Here is a 15484-nt window from a genome sequence, read left to right on the forward strand (position 1 = left end):
ACATTTTAGAATAAAGTTTCATTTTACAAGAAGTATTTGTATTTTCACAAGCTGTGTCAAGAAAACAACCCCTTTTTTCCATAAAATAACTAGGGTTACAAAAAGTAACATATGAACCTCTAAAACATTTAGAACTTAAGGCAGTCATACATTTGTTTCAAGAGTATAGAGGTATACAGTCTACAAAGGTGCACAGCTACACATTGTAGTTGATTTACTGCAGTAACTGATGCCACTTAAATACTGTGTATTTAACACAGGACCAAAACAATACATTTTGGAGGCCTGTCCTACAGCTGCTAACTCCATTAGTAAGAAAACATTGGTCGAAGTGTTAATGATGTTATGATTAGCACATTAGTCTTACTTCCCACAGAATACTAAAGCTTGCAGTCATGCATTCATCTGTTTAAATATAGAAGGCATTTTGTTGGAAACCCCAAAGCCAATTCCAGATTACATGCTTCTGTGGAATTTTGGGTCATAATTGGACATTCTTTGCTACACTCTTGTTCCATAGCATTTCTCAGAATGAATTCTGACTTGGATGAAATGCAGGTCTGGGACAGTTACACTACTAGTTGAGGGGACTGCTAGCTTACCTATGTCATGTATAGTTGAATAGTACTTCTTACTAGCTGTAGTAGCTTTACTTTACACAAGATTAATTCGCATCTAATACTGAGCTCATCTTTTATTAATTAAATTACCTACCTCTTCTGATACAATTCTACAGGCACTGCACTGTGGCTTGCTCTTCACCATGCTGGTGAGATACGCTACTGCACAGCACAAAGCTTTTTAAAGTTAATGTTCCTTCAAGTACAAATGCATGTTATTAGGAGATAACCTCATGTTCAGTCTGGGTTTGCTTTGTAAATGTATTTTAAACAGTATCACACCTCTTGTCCTGTTCTACAGGAGAAGCCTTACGTATTGACACTTTTTACAACTGCATTAGCAAGCCAACAGTTGTGAAAGGAAGTCAGTTTATTAGTTGGTTAACCAGACTTCACAACTTAAATTCTTTAATTCAACATCTGTTCTCAGCTGAAAATAATAATTTCGTCAAAGTCAGTGGTTCACAAAGCTGTTTTTCACAGAGAACCTCAGCCATGCAATGTCGATCCAACTACCTTCATCTGGTGGTGACATCAGAGGTGCTGGTGTAGCCTACTGTGCTACAAAAAGTACTTTTCAAATGGGAAACTTTTGAATGACACAAATCTCTTCTGTGAACTTAGACTGGTAATAAGTTTGCTAATTTTTCAGCTGTGAAAGGAGATTGATCTTGCAAGTATTTTCTGAGGGTAAATACAATGAAAACTGTAAAATACTCAGTTACTCCAGTGGAGTTAAAGTAAGTATAAGGTACACAGAAAAAGGAGTCAATGAAGCCAACTGGAAGGCAGGCTTTAGAGACAGTTACTTCAGCAGACTGGGTCTGAGGAGAAATGCAGCTTAAAAACGCAGAGGCTTATTTGCAAAAAGAGCATTTTAGTCTCTGAGGTTCCTCACCTCTCTGAGTCTATCTGCCAAGTGTCCAAAGCAGTAGAGCGTGCATTGCTCATTTGGACCCTGGGTGGCCATTCCTGTTCTTGAAGGGTAGCTTCTGTTTCAACTGACGTATTTCAAATGGCATCCTTCCCCTAGAAATCAGTAAGCACGTGCAGTTCTGAGGTGTATTTTCCAAATACCAGGTTTCCCTTGCACCAACAGAAATGAGAGAAGTTACTTAATCTGTTACTCTAAAACTCCTCTATATAAAACTCCTACAAATAAAACTCCTCCTAAAACAGGTTCACTGACCACTTACCCTAAATCATACTTCAGAAAGTTTAAATATGAGCAGATTTAGATGTTACTTTTACCTCTCTGTGAAACTTAACAGCTTTGTAGCTCCCAATCTTGCAGCAGACAACAGATACATTATGGGCTATTAAGGGCCATTATCCAGAATCCATGGTGTGAGAAGTTGATACTTGAGTTTTTGTCATATGGACTAAGCAAAGGAGAAAATACTGTTTACAAACCCCATTCAGGTGGCAAGACTGAGGTATGACACCACCACTTCCAAAAGAGCGTCGTTCCTTCACAGAAGCCAGTCAAAGAAAGAAAGATAAATCAGTGCAACCTTTTTTTTTTCTGAAGCAGCAGAACAGAAATAAATCTAAGGGGATAACACAGCATGCTCATTTTCAGAGCCAGTATCCTCTGAAATGTAACTACTGTGCCACTAAAAAGAGTATGTAACAAACAACCAGAGATGTGCTGTAGTGCAATGATAGTAACAGACCATTGGGAGAAGAAAATTCCTACTGTACTATCTTGGTGAGGCAGGTTTGTTAAAACCCAGATTTTCCTGGATGTTAACACTGGCTCTTTCATGGTATGAATTAATTTCTGTGTATGTTTAGCAAACTTGGGAAGCCTGTCATTGCAATAGTGGGTGACAGGTCATGGCTAGATGATAAAGAGGAAAGGCTGAAAAGAGTCTTGCTGCTCTATTGAAAACCATAGTATTGACAATATTGGGAATGGGGGTGAGGGGTGGGTGTGTGCAATATGTCAGAGAGTCACAGTCTTTCCATAAATATCATTTGCAGGTTACACAACACTCTGCTATGTTGAAGCAACAAGTTTGCTCCACTGAACAATCCTGCCTTAACACCTGATAAACCCAGCTGGTGAACATCTCCAACCTGCTCTCTTGACACAGTTGAGCCTTCCATAGTAATAAAGCTGTATCTATAATAATAGTCAAAAGTTGACATTCCTGATGATTCAGAAGCATTTGCTCTACTCTTCCTCAGTAGTACCTGTTGATGCACTGAGTCTCCTTCCTTTGTTGTATTTCCATAGTTTGCAAGACCAGCAATATCCTACAGTACATTACCACCCACAAGAGGAGAAGGAGGTAAGAGGAGGAGCCCTCTGTAAGGTTCCCAGTTAACAACTTCTGCAGGAATACCTGACTGGAACTGTGGCCACCAAGGCAGGTGTCAAAAATGTCCATGGAAGCAGTGACAGTGATTCACTAGGCCATGGCACCTTCCTACCAGGCTCACCAGCATCTGGAGATGGGAATGTGTCATCTTCCGGCCCATCTGCCAGGCTGTCAAGTTGGTGACAATATGAGAGAATAAGACTTTAAAAAAAAAAAAATCTGAGATTATAGTTATTTCAGTGGTGAGGTGCGTGCCAACCCACCAGCAGCAGAAGCACAGGCTCTCGATGGCTGACGCCAGGCCATGAGGTCTCCTCAATGGTCCCGGAGGAGGAAAATACCCGCACAGGATGGAATTGGGAAGCAGGGCAGTAAAACTGGGCCACAGTCCCGCTGCCACCCTCCTCTCACCTTCGGGACCCGCGTATGCTCCGCGGTGCCCCTGTTCTCGACCCAGCACCCCAGGCACCATCAGCATGGTAGCTCCTACCCTCCTCCTGCCAGCTGCGGAGGCCGGGCCGGGCCGATTCCATCTCAGCCCTGGAGCGTTGGGGCGGGGCCGACCCGCCCAAGACCGGTAGGCAGTGTCGAAGGCCGTGCTGGTGCCATCATTACTGCCTCTCCGTGCCCGGGGAGAGAGCTTCGGGCGCCGCTACTCCCCTCACTCCCGGCGCCATGGAGCGGAGCGGGACGGCGGCGGGCGGCCATGTCTGCATGTGCCAGACTGTCTTCCCGGCCCACGCCAACCACCGCGGCGAGCTGAGCGCCGGAGAGCTCCTTAAGTGGATGGATGTGACTGCCTGCCTCGCAGGTAGAGGGACGGCAAACGGCCCAGCGGGCGGCCGGGGCCGAGGGGCTGAGGGCGGCGGCTGGCGAGAAGACGTGCTTCAGGGCGGCGGGGAGAGGCTGCCCGGTGTCCCCCTCGTCCCCTCAGAAATTTTCCTTAAACTCGTCGGCTATGTGGGGAGAGTGTCTCCTCTGCCGAAAACCCGTTGCTCCGTCCCGATATTGCCCAATGACAGGCGAGGAGGGGGCGGAGGAGCTGGAGCGGGAGGGGGGCAGTGCTTGAGAGGAAGATTTTGGGGAGGGAGTGAGATTTGATGGTTCAGATTAGGAACAGGCATCAAGGGAGTGAGAAAAGCTTGTGGGGCTGGAGAGGGGTGTCAAATCTCAGGGGAGAGTGAAGCAAAGAGAGACGGGCGGTTAGGATGAGAAAAAAGCAGGAGAAAGGGGCTGGGAAAAAAAAAAAGAGAAGAAAGAAAAGTACTAATTTAAGAGTATTGGCACATGGATGGGGAAAAACCCCAACAACCACAAATCCAATCAGCGTGCAGAGCACTGTGTGCCTGGTTTAACTCAGCTTTGAAAACTTTTGTAATCTCCTCAGCTAACTTCTGGAAGCGAAAGCGGCATCAAAAGCACGAAGAAAACCCAAGGCTCTGCCATGGGTCTGTCACTGAACTCCATTTCCAAGTACAGCTGCATACATTAGCAGCCCATAATGAGCCTTGCACAGAATAGCGGGTGTATTTGGGGAGCTCGTGTCTGCATGGCGTCTCCATGCGACGTGGTGACCGTGGAGCACTCGCTGCGTAGGTGTGTGCCGTGCTCGGTGCAGCTTTATGTAATCCACTGTTCCTATATCGGAAGAGTTGGGATCCTGAAGAACTTGTCCCACACAATAACCCAGAAACTACCTAGCACGTAGCAACCTCCCAGTATGATCATACTTTTTTTTTTTTTAGATTTATTTTAGCATGAAGGAGTCACTGGATCTCAGCCTTTCAGTGATTTACCCGTTAACACTGCTTTTTGGCAGAGAGACTCTGAGTTGACCTCAGCAGCCCCTGAACTTGAGTCCCTGCTCTGAAGTGGCAGAGCCCCAGCTGCTACAAATTTGTCCTTGCTTTCTGGACCTCAGTTAAGCTGAGGTGATCTAAATCAATTACAAATCTGCCACCAAAGATCACCTTCATAGTTGCTTTTAGTTGATTAGGCTTAGGGCAGCAGTAGTCATTCATGCCAATCTTGTTGCACACAGTGGATTTTTAACATCTTTTCTCACTTTAGGGTTTTTTGTTGTTGTTGTTTTTGGTTTTGTTTTTTGTTTTTTTTTTTTTTTGTCACAGCAAACTCAACATACCAGGCAGGAATTTGTGTGGCTTTACCATCTTTCACCTGCATTACTGCCAGCAAGCACAGCTTTGAGTGTCTGGGATTTGCACCTTCTTCATTTCATACCCTGGTTTCTGTGTTTCTAATAAGTGCCTTCATATATTTTGCTCTCATATTTTCAAAGGAAACTGCTTAGATGCTGACACAACTAATGTACCATCCTCTAATTTCTCCAAGGTTTTTCTTAAAATGCTTACTAAAAAACTGGGCTGCTTGGGAGAAAAACTCCTGCCTATTGTATGGTGCTGATTTCTAGGTTTCCTGCTAGTCCTCTCTTTTGCCTCTTTCACTCAGGAAGCTTTTCTGGAGCAAGGGTTCCCTTGATGTAAAAAGGGGGCTGTTAAATATCAGTAGTAAAGGTGTTTATCTTTTCCAGATTAACTTTCATAATTAATACAAATAGGTTGCATTATTCTTCATAATCAAACGCATCCTAGGGAGAGGAAGAACACAACTCGAACTTTGTTAAAAGTATTTCCCAGTAATAAATACTTGGGTTTGATTTTTTTACATCATGTTTGGTTTTTTTCCTAATTCCTGTGGTTTTAGTACACTACTGAGGGTGCTTTCTACTGCTGTGACCACACTAATGATCCATCAGATCCAATTCTCCTGTGTCTGAGAATCCTCAACTGACAAAACTTCTACACTGGTTTCAGATAAACAAGATTGATGATATCTGTTTTGAGGGAGATTGCTGAGATTTCTGTAGGGTTTTTAATGCTTTGTGATTTTTTTCTCTTGCACCATGCTTGTTATGTTTGTTTTACTAAAATGTTCATTTTTAAAGACCTTAAATAGAGCTTTCTAGACTGAGTAGGATCATTGTCATAATTTAGTCTCATCTCCTAATGTTACCCTTATTTCATGGTAAATATTAATTTTAATCTTATTTAGCTTGTTTTTTTCCTAGGGTCCACTGCAGACTTGCATTAGGGTGATCAAAAGAAGACCTGTTGTCTACTGTTTTGTCTCCATTTCTCATGCACAAGGGTACACGGGAATACCTTACTGCAAATGCAATGTGTTAATTGTGTGTCCATGTGTCTCTTTTGAAGCTGAGAAGCATGCTGGTGTATCTTGTGTGACAGCGTCTATGGATGACATAGAGTTTGAAGAGGCTGCCAGGTACAAAAACCAGCTAACAACAGTCAAATGTTTGCATTCTTAGAAATTCTCTTTTGGCAGAGGGAAATGGAGGCATTATAAAATCTGAGATGGCAGGCCAATGAACTCACCAGAGTCACAGGATTAAATCTCAAAATTGGTCTTTTCAGTCTAAGATAGCCTCACCCACTAAGAAAACAGATCAATTTCACAGGTCAAAAATAAACTTTTGTTACCTTTATGTGGCAACCTAGATGCCAGGTGAGAAACTGATGACCCAGTGATCTTTGGTTCTACTTAAGAGAATGTTTCAGGGCATTACTTATCTCTGTTAAATAAGTCATTGTATAATTTTTTTATTGCTGCAAGTGCTCTTTCAATTTATTCCATACCATCTCTTCCTTTCAGCTCTTTTTAGAAGATGTGTTCATGTAACAAAACAGAAATGTTTTGCATTATCACTGAATAGCGTCTGAGTCTACGAGATGAAAGAGGATTTTAGTTTTTGTTGTAACCATTTTTCATGATTTACCAAGAGATAAAAGATTCTGTAAGAGGAAATAGTACATCTATTCCTAAACTATATTTTACAAAAATGTTGTTGTTTTTCTTGCCTTTTTTTTTTCCACACACCTTGCAGTCTAGAAATTAATGAATGCTTAGATGGGATAGACTCAGTTACACAGACCAATGCACATCCTGACTGTGAGCCAAGCAAAACTTTGTTACATGTACAGCTGATGTCAATTGAAAATAGTTTGCAGTACACAAGTGTGAAATAAGTGTTCACTCACACTTCTGAACAGAAGCTTTTGGGAGCAGTGTTCATTAGCATGACAACTAGAACAAGAAGCAAAAGTGAGCATGGTCATACTGAATCTAGAACTCAAGACAATTTCTTGGTCTGTTTTACAAATTTTTTGAAGTGCCTGTCCTGCCTGTAATTGTTCTGTGGTTTTAAGTTTGTCCTTAGGAAAAAATCCTGTCTGTGAAAAGTGTAGTCAGAGTCCTACAAATGGAGTCAGGGTGATGTTTTTCTTTCAAGCATTGTATTTCAGACTTAAATAGCTTCAGAGGAATTTTCTCTCTCATTTCCGAGAGCAGAACAGAACTTCTAAAATATAATGAAAATACTTTTCCTTACAAAATTTGTTTCTAAGTATGTCTCTACTTATCCTTGCACTTGCAGTGCCTATGTTTCATTCTTGACAAGACTGTAAGCTACAGGTGTGTTTAGAGCGAAGGGGTTTCATTTTTCAGCCTCAGGTCATCCCTGACATCTGCTTTTTAACTTACTGTGTAATTTCCTAAATTTTGCCAGATCTTGTTCATTACACACGTTTTGCATACACAGGATTCATTAGGAAGAGTGGCTCCAGCAGGTTCTCCTTCCTTTCCACTCTGCTTCTGGAGTATTGTGCCCAATTCTGAGCTCCCCAGCTCAAGAGAGACCCAACAGAAAGCTATGAGAATGATTAAGGGACTGGAACATCTGTCTTATGAGGAAGGGCTAAGAGACCTGGGGCTGTTTAGTGTGGAGGGGAGAAGACTGAAAGGGGATCTTATCAATGTTTGCAAATACCTGAAGGGTGGGTGTCAAGAAGGGAGCAGTGTCTTTTCAATGGTACCCTGTGATAGAATGGCACAACGGGCACAAACTGGAACACAGGAAATTCCACCTCTGCATGAGGGAAAACTTGTGTGAGGGTGAAGGAACGCTGGAATAGGCTGCCCAGAGAGTTTGTGGAGTCTCCTTCTGTGGAGATTTTCAAAACCCACCTGGCCTCTCCTAGGTCAGCTTGCTTTGACAGTGGGGTTGGACTTGATCTCCAGAGATCCCTTCCAACGTCTCCTATTCTATGATCCTGTGATTCTGTGAAATAAGAGAGCTCTTGTATCTCACTATAATAAATTAAAAAGATGGTTCTTTAAGTTACCTACTGTAAGGTTGCATTTACCTAAGTAAGGTTACTGAATGGTAAGGACTAACTTTGCATATTTTTTTTTCCAGTTGACATGGAAACAGAGATTTCCACAAGTCTGTATATTGCAAAACTCAGTTTTATACCATGACAACAAATAAGTCCTTCTTACTTGCCTTTTAATATGCACCAGTTCAGTGGTATTAAGAACATCTGATTTTAAATTGTTTCTTTAAATTTCGTTACTACTCTATATATCAGTCATATCCAGTTCACCCTGATACATTTCAAAAGCTTTCTGCTGGTTACAAGTGAAGGTGTGGTGTTCTGTGACTTCTGTCTGCCCTTACCTATTTCACTGCCCAAGCTGATCAACTCTCTTGACTAAATAAATCAGTTTGTCCAAAGTCAGATGTGATACAGTGTAAAACACTGAATTTTGAAACAGTTTCTGAAACTTTTCCCTATCTTACTGTCTGGCCATCTGAGTTCTGACATCTTTATTTTCTGATATGAGTGTGGACCTCAGAGGACTATACTTTTCTACAATAAAACAAGAGTACAGCTGTGTAGACTGCTTGGAACACCAGGGAAGATGAAAGCCAGTCAGGGAATCTAATGTCTGTGAGTCCAAATCCATGTTACTGTGGGATTAGTATCTCTGCTGAGTGAGATCACATCCAGTTTTGTTCTTTTGTTCCCACTCTGCAGTTTCCTCAAAGACAGACAGACCCTGACTTACCTTTCTCAACCTCTCTTACGCAATGTTCTTGCACAGAGGAAAAGAGGCCACCAGGGAGGTTTCTCTGACAAAGGTGAAAGAAACAATCTTTGTACAGGAGACTGGTGCCCTGCTGGTAAGCTTGAGATTGAGGCCTCTGCAATCCCTTCTGGGACTTCATGGACAGTCCAGCATCGTGATGTTCTTGACAGGAACCGTGATGTCCTCTGCAAGCATCTGTAGAGACTCTGAACTCCTCCTGTCAAAGAAAGTCCCGCACTTGCTATCTGTATTAGAATTTATCTAATGAATATGTTCTGTTTCATTTTTTTTACCTCACATTGGTCATTGCCTCTACTGCTGTGTTAGTGTAATCCTCTTGGGAGTTATGTGACAGCTAGAGAGTCTTCAAAGATGTTTCAGGGTACCTGACGGAGTTTTATCTTTTAGAATTTTGAAAGCCTTTTTACAAGGCTTGTTAACTTTGAAGCAGGGAAACTTACTAATTGTTTTTCTTACAGTTAGAAATTTTCCCTGTAGTTGAGGGAGATTACCTTCTAAACTTCTAGACAAATAATGGTGAGGCTTTGAGCTGGCTAGATTGAAGAAGGCAAGACAAAGCTGCAGAGAACAAAGGGGCTAAAGTAATAAAGATTCACACACTAGGAAGCTGCCTAGAACATCACCAAGAGACTGTAAAATTGTTGGAAGGTCAGAAAGTGACAGCAGAGACCAAGAAGTAAAAGGACTTTATCTACTTAAATGATTCCATGCATATGTAAACAATTTCCCAGAAACTTAATGAGTATGTGTTACTCTAAGTGTATATGAAGCATGTAGAGACCATCTTTGGTTATGAGAACTGGGAGGGCTACCCCTTCACATCTGGCACCGTTAATAAAGGCACTACCTGCCTTAATAGCTATAGGCTATTAGGTTTTGATTGATTCCCCCTTGTCAATTACTTTTCCAAACTTAAACATGAATAATGTGTTAACTTTCTCATCACATTCTCCTTTTTGTAAATGAGCTGGTGCTTCTCTTAGCTCTGCAGTTTAGAGCCATTACATTAATGATTGTGCTTTTTGTTTGCACTGAATGATAGAAAAACTCCTTCTGAATACATTCTTCAAAAGCTGTTAAGGGTTGTGTATCTGCAGATGGTCTTAATTCTTTCTCTAACCACTTTCCACCCTCATATATTCAAAGGCTTCCCTTTGTGTTCTTGAATGTGATCAAGAAAGAGAAAGTTTCTGTGTAGTTGCTTGTTCCTGTCTGGTACTGTAAAGAAGCATGTTTCCTGTTCCCCATTCTAGTGTTTGGTAACAGTTCGTTTGAAGTTCTGGCATTGAGAGAAGCAATTTGAGAAAAGCCTTACCTTTAAATGTCAAAACCATATTAGGAAGAAAAGATAAATTTTAAAAATGTATTTATTTTAAATAAACACAGTCATAACTGTGCCAAATCCTTAGCTGTAAATGCCTATTTTATAGGTACTCAAGTGGTCTGAGTTATATTATCCTGTCTCGGATGTAGCTAGCTGCATTTTGCCTGCTCTGGGACTGATCATAGCAGTTGTAAGGTAGTTTAAATTCTCTGAAGATGGTGGCCTGGTGCCCAGTTACTTTGTTATTCTGAGTTGCCTTGTACTTCATGTCCTTTTTACTGCTCTGCTCAACAGCACAACTTTAGGGAAAACGACCTTTCCACCCTTTCATCATTGCCTTGTCTTAGGCTGTTAGGGGTTTGAAAATAGGGGGTACTCTGGTTATCAACATGTAATGGGTATTTTAGAAATTCCAAAAGGAAACAAATTATTTTCTCAATTAAATTTCATTCATATTGGTAAATTATGATTCTCTTCAGAGATTCCATGTAGGTAAATGGGAAAGAGCAGTTCACGGAATCACAGAATGTTAGGAGTTGGAGGGGACCTCGAAAGATCATCCAGTCCAACCCCTCATCTAGAGCAGAATCACCTGTGCCAGATCACACTGGAATGCGTCCAGGTGGATTTTGAATATCTCCGGAGGGGGAGACTCCACAATCACCCTGGGCAAAAGTATGCTGTTAGGATGGGAGGGAGATATTGCAGCCCTATTCTTGGCCAGAACTTGGAAACTGAACTCTATCCCTATCCTTCAGAGATGTCAAAGAGCACTTTTTGTGGAGAATTGTTTCCGCATGTGCATATATCCATATGCTGGAGAACACAGATGGAGTATATTTTGTGTGGTTTTGCAGTCAGATATAGTCAGTGCATGATTAAGCTGCCTGATTACGTATCATAAGATGTTATTCTTCTTAACAGAGTTGGACAAATTATTACCATCAAAGCAAAGGTGAACAGAGCATTCAAAACCAGCATGGAGGTAAGAGATCATCACTCTTATTCCTAATTATATTTAAAGAATAGAAGAGGAGTGAGAGGAGCAGAGGAATTCAGTGTTGGTCCAGTGTTATTGTTTCAGAAGGAGCTTTGTGCAGTTACCTAAACAATAACACTGCCTAATGAAAGTCTGGTTTCATAATGGCTATTATAATTGCATGTTTCTTGTAAAATAATCCCTGTCAAATTAGAAACTGGACCCTGAAGACTTAAACTCCTTGGCAGGTGTAGTGGACAATATGGACTATATGGCATTGGTGCAATCCACCTCTAAGAAGCCTGTGCATCAGAGCTAGGATCCATGAATAGTGGAGTTCTAAGTATTCTTGAAACTTCTGATACACAAATATTTATCTCAGGTGTATAGATGTTATGACTTTTCATATTGTAACATTATACAATGCATTTCCTAATCACTTACTTGAAATCAAAAGTGAACCTTAAGGGTACTTTTCTCTGCATTGTGCCCAAATCCATTTCTCATTGATGTTAATGTCAGTCATGCAACTTCAGTGAATGTATTCCAAAAGGTTCTGAAAATTAGGAAAAAATCAGGAGCTTTGATGTGTATCAGGCCTGTCTCACAGCATTGAAGTCAGTGTTTTACCTTCAAGTGTTTCATTATGCTTTACGTGCTTATACAGAATTTTTTTCTCACACAGATCTTGTATGGATTCAGTCAGGGGCTCCAAATGACACACAAGTGTATAGAAAGAAATATATATAAAACTAAAGTATTTCTCCAATTTTTTATTTTACCTTACAAGAGATGTTAAACATACGTACACAGCTGTTGTACTAAAAAGCTTTTCAGAGCTTATTGTGATGTTCTTACATGTTCAGAGATGTATCAGTGATCAAAGAGCATGTTTTTTCACCTTTTTGTCTTTTAGATTTAAGAGACTGGAAGTGTTAAATATGATAAAATTTGCACCATTTTGTCTCAAGTCAGTTGTTAATTATGCAATTATCTTTTTTGTCTCCTTTCTCCACTACCTCCTTCCTTGTAGGTGGGCATCACGGTTACAGTACAGGACGTTTTGACTAATGTTGAAAAAATGGTGAGCGTGGCATATGCAACATATGTAGCCAAACCAGTTGGGAATGAGAAGGTATTCTTTCTGTTTTCTTCTGTGTTTGAAGTTGCTGTGACTGAGCTTCTGTAAAATATCCCAACTTCACTGGTTGTGAAACACAGGAAAACATTCATACCTGTTTATTCTGCTCGGTAATATGAAACCAGCATGAAGCCTAGACAGTATGGATATTTTTTTCCCCCTCATCTCATCTCTGCTCTGAAGTTGTTAGAGTGTGTATTACTGTTTCCTCTTTCTCTTGCATATTTGCTAGTAGTAGAACTGGTGTCTTTTTAAGGGCTGCAGTACTGGTTGGAAGGGAGATTGCTCTGGGTCTGCACAGTCTCTCTCTGCTGAAAGCAATGTATATACATCTTGAAACCTGCAAAGGTGCTGGAAGTTCTTTATGCTTCACTCCCCCTTCTAAGGAGGTTTTTCAGAGACCACTAATCAGATAGAACACATTTATTTTAATCTAGCTGCCAATCTAAAGTAATCCTTTGCCATTTATGTTAATTAGTTTTCATGCCAGTGTTGTTTCTTCTCCCCAGAATTTGGCTCCCCAGAGGTAATTGGTAGTCAGTCACAGTACTGTTTGGCCTTCACCTTCTCATTGCTGTGCCACACAGGCAGAGTTCTTGTAAAGGTTTTATATGAGAAAGGCCAAATATTCCTCAGGTCCTCTTAATAAACTCCCATTGTGTCTAGTATTATACTTTCCTGAAATGTGAGTGACTAGAATTATTTATCTGACTTTCCTGTCTCACTGAATGTGTTTTGACAGTGTATGTGCCTTTTTAACATCCACTGCAGATTGGCAGAGAGCAGTCATCGCATAAACAATTAATGTATTCAATCACCTCTGCTTTTTCTTCTGCAGTGATATGTTGCAGTGTGCAGAAGAAAGAGATCAGAAGAGTTTTATCAAAAAAAAAAAAGCCCAGTTTGTCTCTTAAGGGTTAATGGCTAAACTGGTTAACCTGAAAGCATGAACATAGTATAAAGTAAGGATTATTCATTATTTATGTGATACCATATCCATTGCATCAACCCATTTACCTTTTGCCCATATTTCTAGGGAGGTTAATTCAGGATTAAATTGATGATGATTAACTAAGATTAGGCTTAAGACAGGAATGCCCTAGAGGGAGTTTGAGACTTCAGTTCAAATTCCATCACAAATTAAAGTCTTGGTGAAATTAAAAAACATTTTCCAAATCCACTTCTCTGAACAACTGCTGCTAAAGCTGTGCAGAGATCAAACATGCGTACTCACCATCTTCAGCTTGTAGCTGGACCATCTGGAAAAACCTAGGCCGCTCTTGTGGAGGACTAGAAAGGAGGCAAGGAAACTGAAAGAGGGTTTGAGTGAAGACTTAAAGAATGAGAAACATTAGCAGCACCATTGCAGCACACAAAATGTTGAATTTGTCTATGTTGCAGTGTTTGTGCATTATTTCAAGGTGTCTGAGGCTAGACCTGGCAGACAGACCACACAAGTCATTGTGCAGTGGCACCTCTGCAGTGTGTATCTCAATATCCTAATTTCCTTAAGACAGTACAGTTTGGATGCAGTTTGTCATTGAACTGGCATACATGGCAGTTTGCACTTAAGGGAAAAGAAATTCTGATCTTGGCAAAAGAATTGTGTGTATCAGGGCACAAGTAGTATTTTGGGCATAAATATGTAGAACTGCACAAAGTGCTGGTTTCTCATGGGATTCTCCTCCACTTCAGAAAACCACTGCTTCTTGGAAAACATGTGCACAGGTAGACAAAAGAGACTATGTGAGTATGGAATGGATTATGATAGGGGGCTATCTGTGTAGTGGAAGTAGTCTCTGGGATATGCTCTTGCATAGACAGCACTGATCATTGTGACTGGATTATTTTCTCATACAAAAATTCAATACTCAAACCTTCATTTCATATTAAGGTTTTGAGGGTCTTTTTGTTTCCTTTTTTTTTTTTTTTAGAATACTTTTTTCTTAAATGAAAATTGTCTTAAACTGTGTGTGGCCTCATGGATGTTTGTATTTAAAAGCTAAAAGCACTGTGTCATTGAGTTTTGACAAATTATTCTGAAAGGATAATGCAGAATCTCTTGAACTTTAACTCTGTGCTTGTTTGTATTAATAGAACTTGTCATCTTGGACAGCTGACAGCAAAAGGTTGTAGAAAATGCTGATGCCATTTTAAGTTCAAAGTGTATTTTGTAATGATTATGGCATTCAGGATGATTTTTTTTTTCATTTGTGTAGATTGAATTAGAACCTGTAAAGGTTCTATCTAAAGAAGACCACCTGGAGCACACCCTGGCCACAGAGAGAAGAAAAATACGACTGGGCTATGAGCAGGTTTTTCAGAACCTAATGCAGGAGAGTGACAAGGAAGGTGAATATTGTTGTCAGCATAAAAGATGGAAGAAATTACTAATAGGCAGCTGGAAGGGGGTTAAAAAAACAGCTAAAATGTCTGAGTAGAGCTCCTTGAAGTTGTGATACCACATAGGAGAGTGTATGCCAGTTTTGTGAGGATGCATAACATAAGTATTCTAACCAAGTGGTGTTTCTTTTTTTTTCAGAAATTCCAGATTTAATAATACAGGATTGAAAGCCAAGCATGCATTAAATAGATATTAAATGCAGATCTTAGTGTAGGTTATATATGTAAGGATTACGAGTTCACACAAAACTTTCCAATATGGAAACCCTCCCTGGATATATGGACCTCTCCCGGCAGGTGTTCAAGGCCAGGGTGGACGAGGCCTTGAGTGACCTGATGCATTGGAACTAGATGATATTTAAGGCCCCTTCCAATCTAAACCATTACATGAATCTAAATCCTATGGCACAAGTTGTAATGTGAAAACCATGAAGAACTATATTCATGCTCTGAAATCATTCACAGCAAACAGAATAAACTTCATTACATGGAGGTCAAAATGGGTGAAAAAAAATTTAAATACCTCATGGCCAAACTCAGCCAAGGAAGAGATTTTTCTATATTTCTGATAATAATCTGTTCCCAAAGACAGTTGTTCTCAAAAGTTGCTCTCTTCCCCTGAAAAAAGCAAACAAAAAACTTCAGAACAGTTAAGAAATATGCTGGTATTTTGAAAATCTGAACTATAACTCCATGTATAGA

General features: G+C 40.4%; 1 protein-coding gene across 1 annotated transcript in view; it reads left to right on the forward strand.

Moving 5' to 3' along the window:
- Positions 1-3622: 3622 nt before the first annotated feature.
- Positions 3623-15484, forward strand: part of ACOT12 (acyl-CoA thioesterase 12) — a 33287-nt gene continuing 21425 nt past the window's right edge. Inside the window, exons 1-5 of the mRNA XM_054398278.1 lie at positions 3623-3758; positions 6181-6250; positions 11184-11244; positions 12272-12373; positions 14599-14731. Of these exons, the coding sequence (XP_054254253.1) occupies positions 3623-3758; positions 6181-6250; positions 11184-11244; positions 12272-12373; positions 14599-14731 (502 nt within the window). The remainder of the gene's footprint in view (positions 3759-6180; positions 6251-11183; positions 11245-12271; positions 12374-14598; positions 14732-15484) is intronic.

Source organism: Indicator indicator, chromosome Z (assembly GCF_027791375.1).
Source record: "Indicator indicator isolate 239-I01 chromosome Z, UM_Iind_1.1, whole genome shotgun sequence".
Classification (NCBI taxonomy): Eukaryota; Metazoa; Chordata; class Aves; order Piciformes; family Indicatoridae; genus Indicator; species Indicator indicator.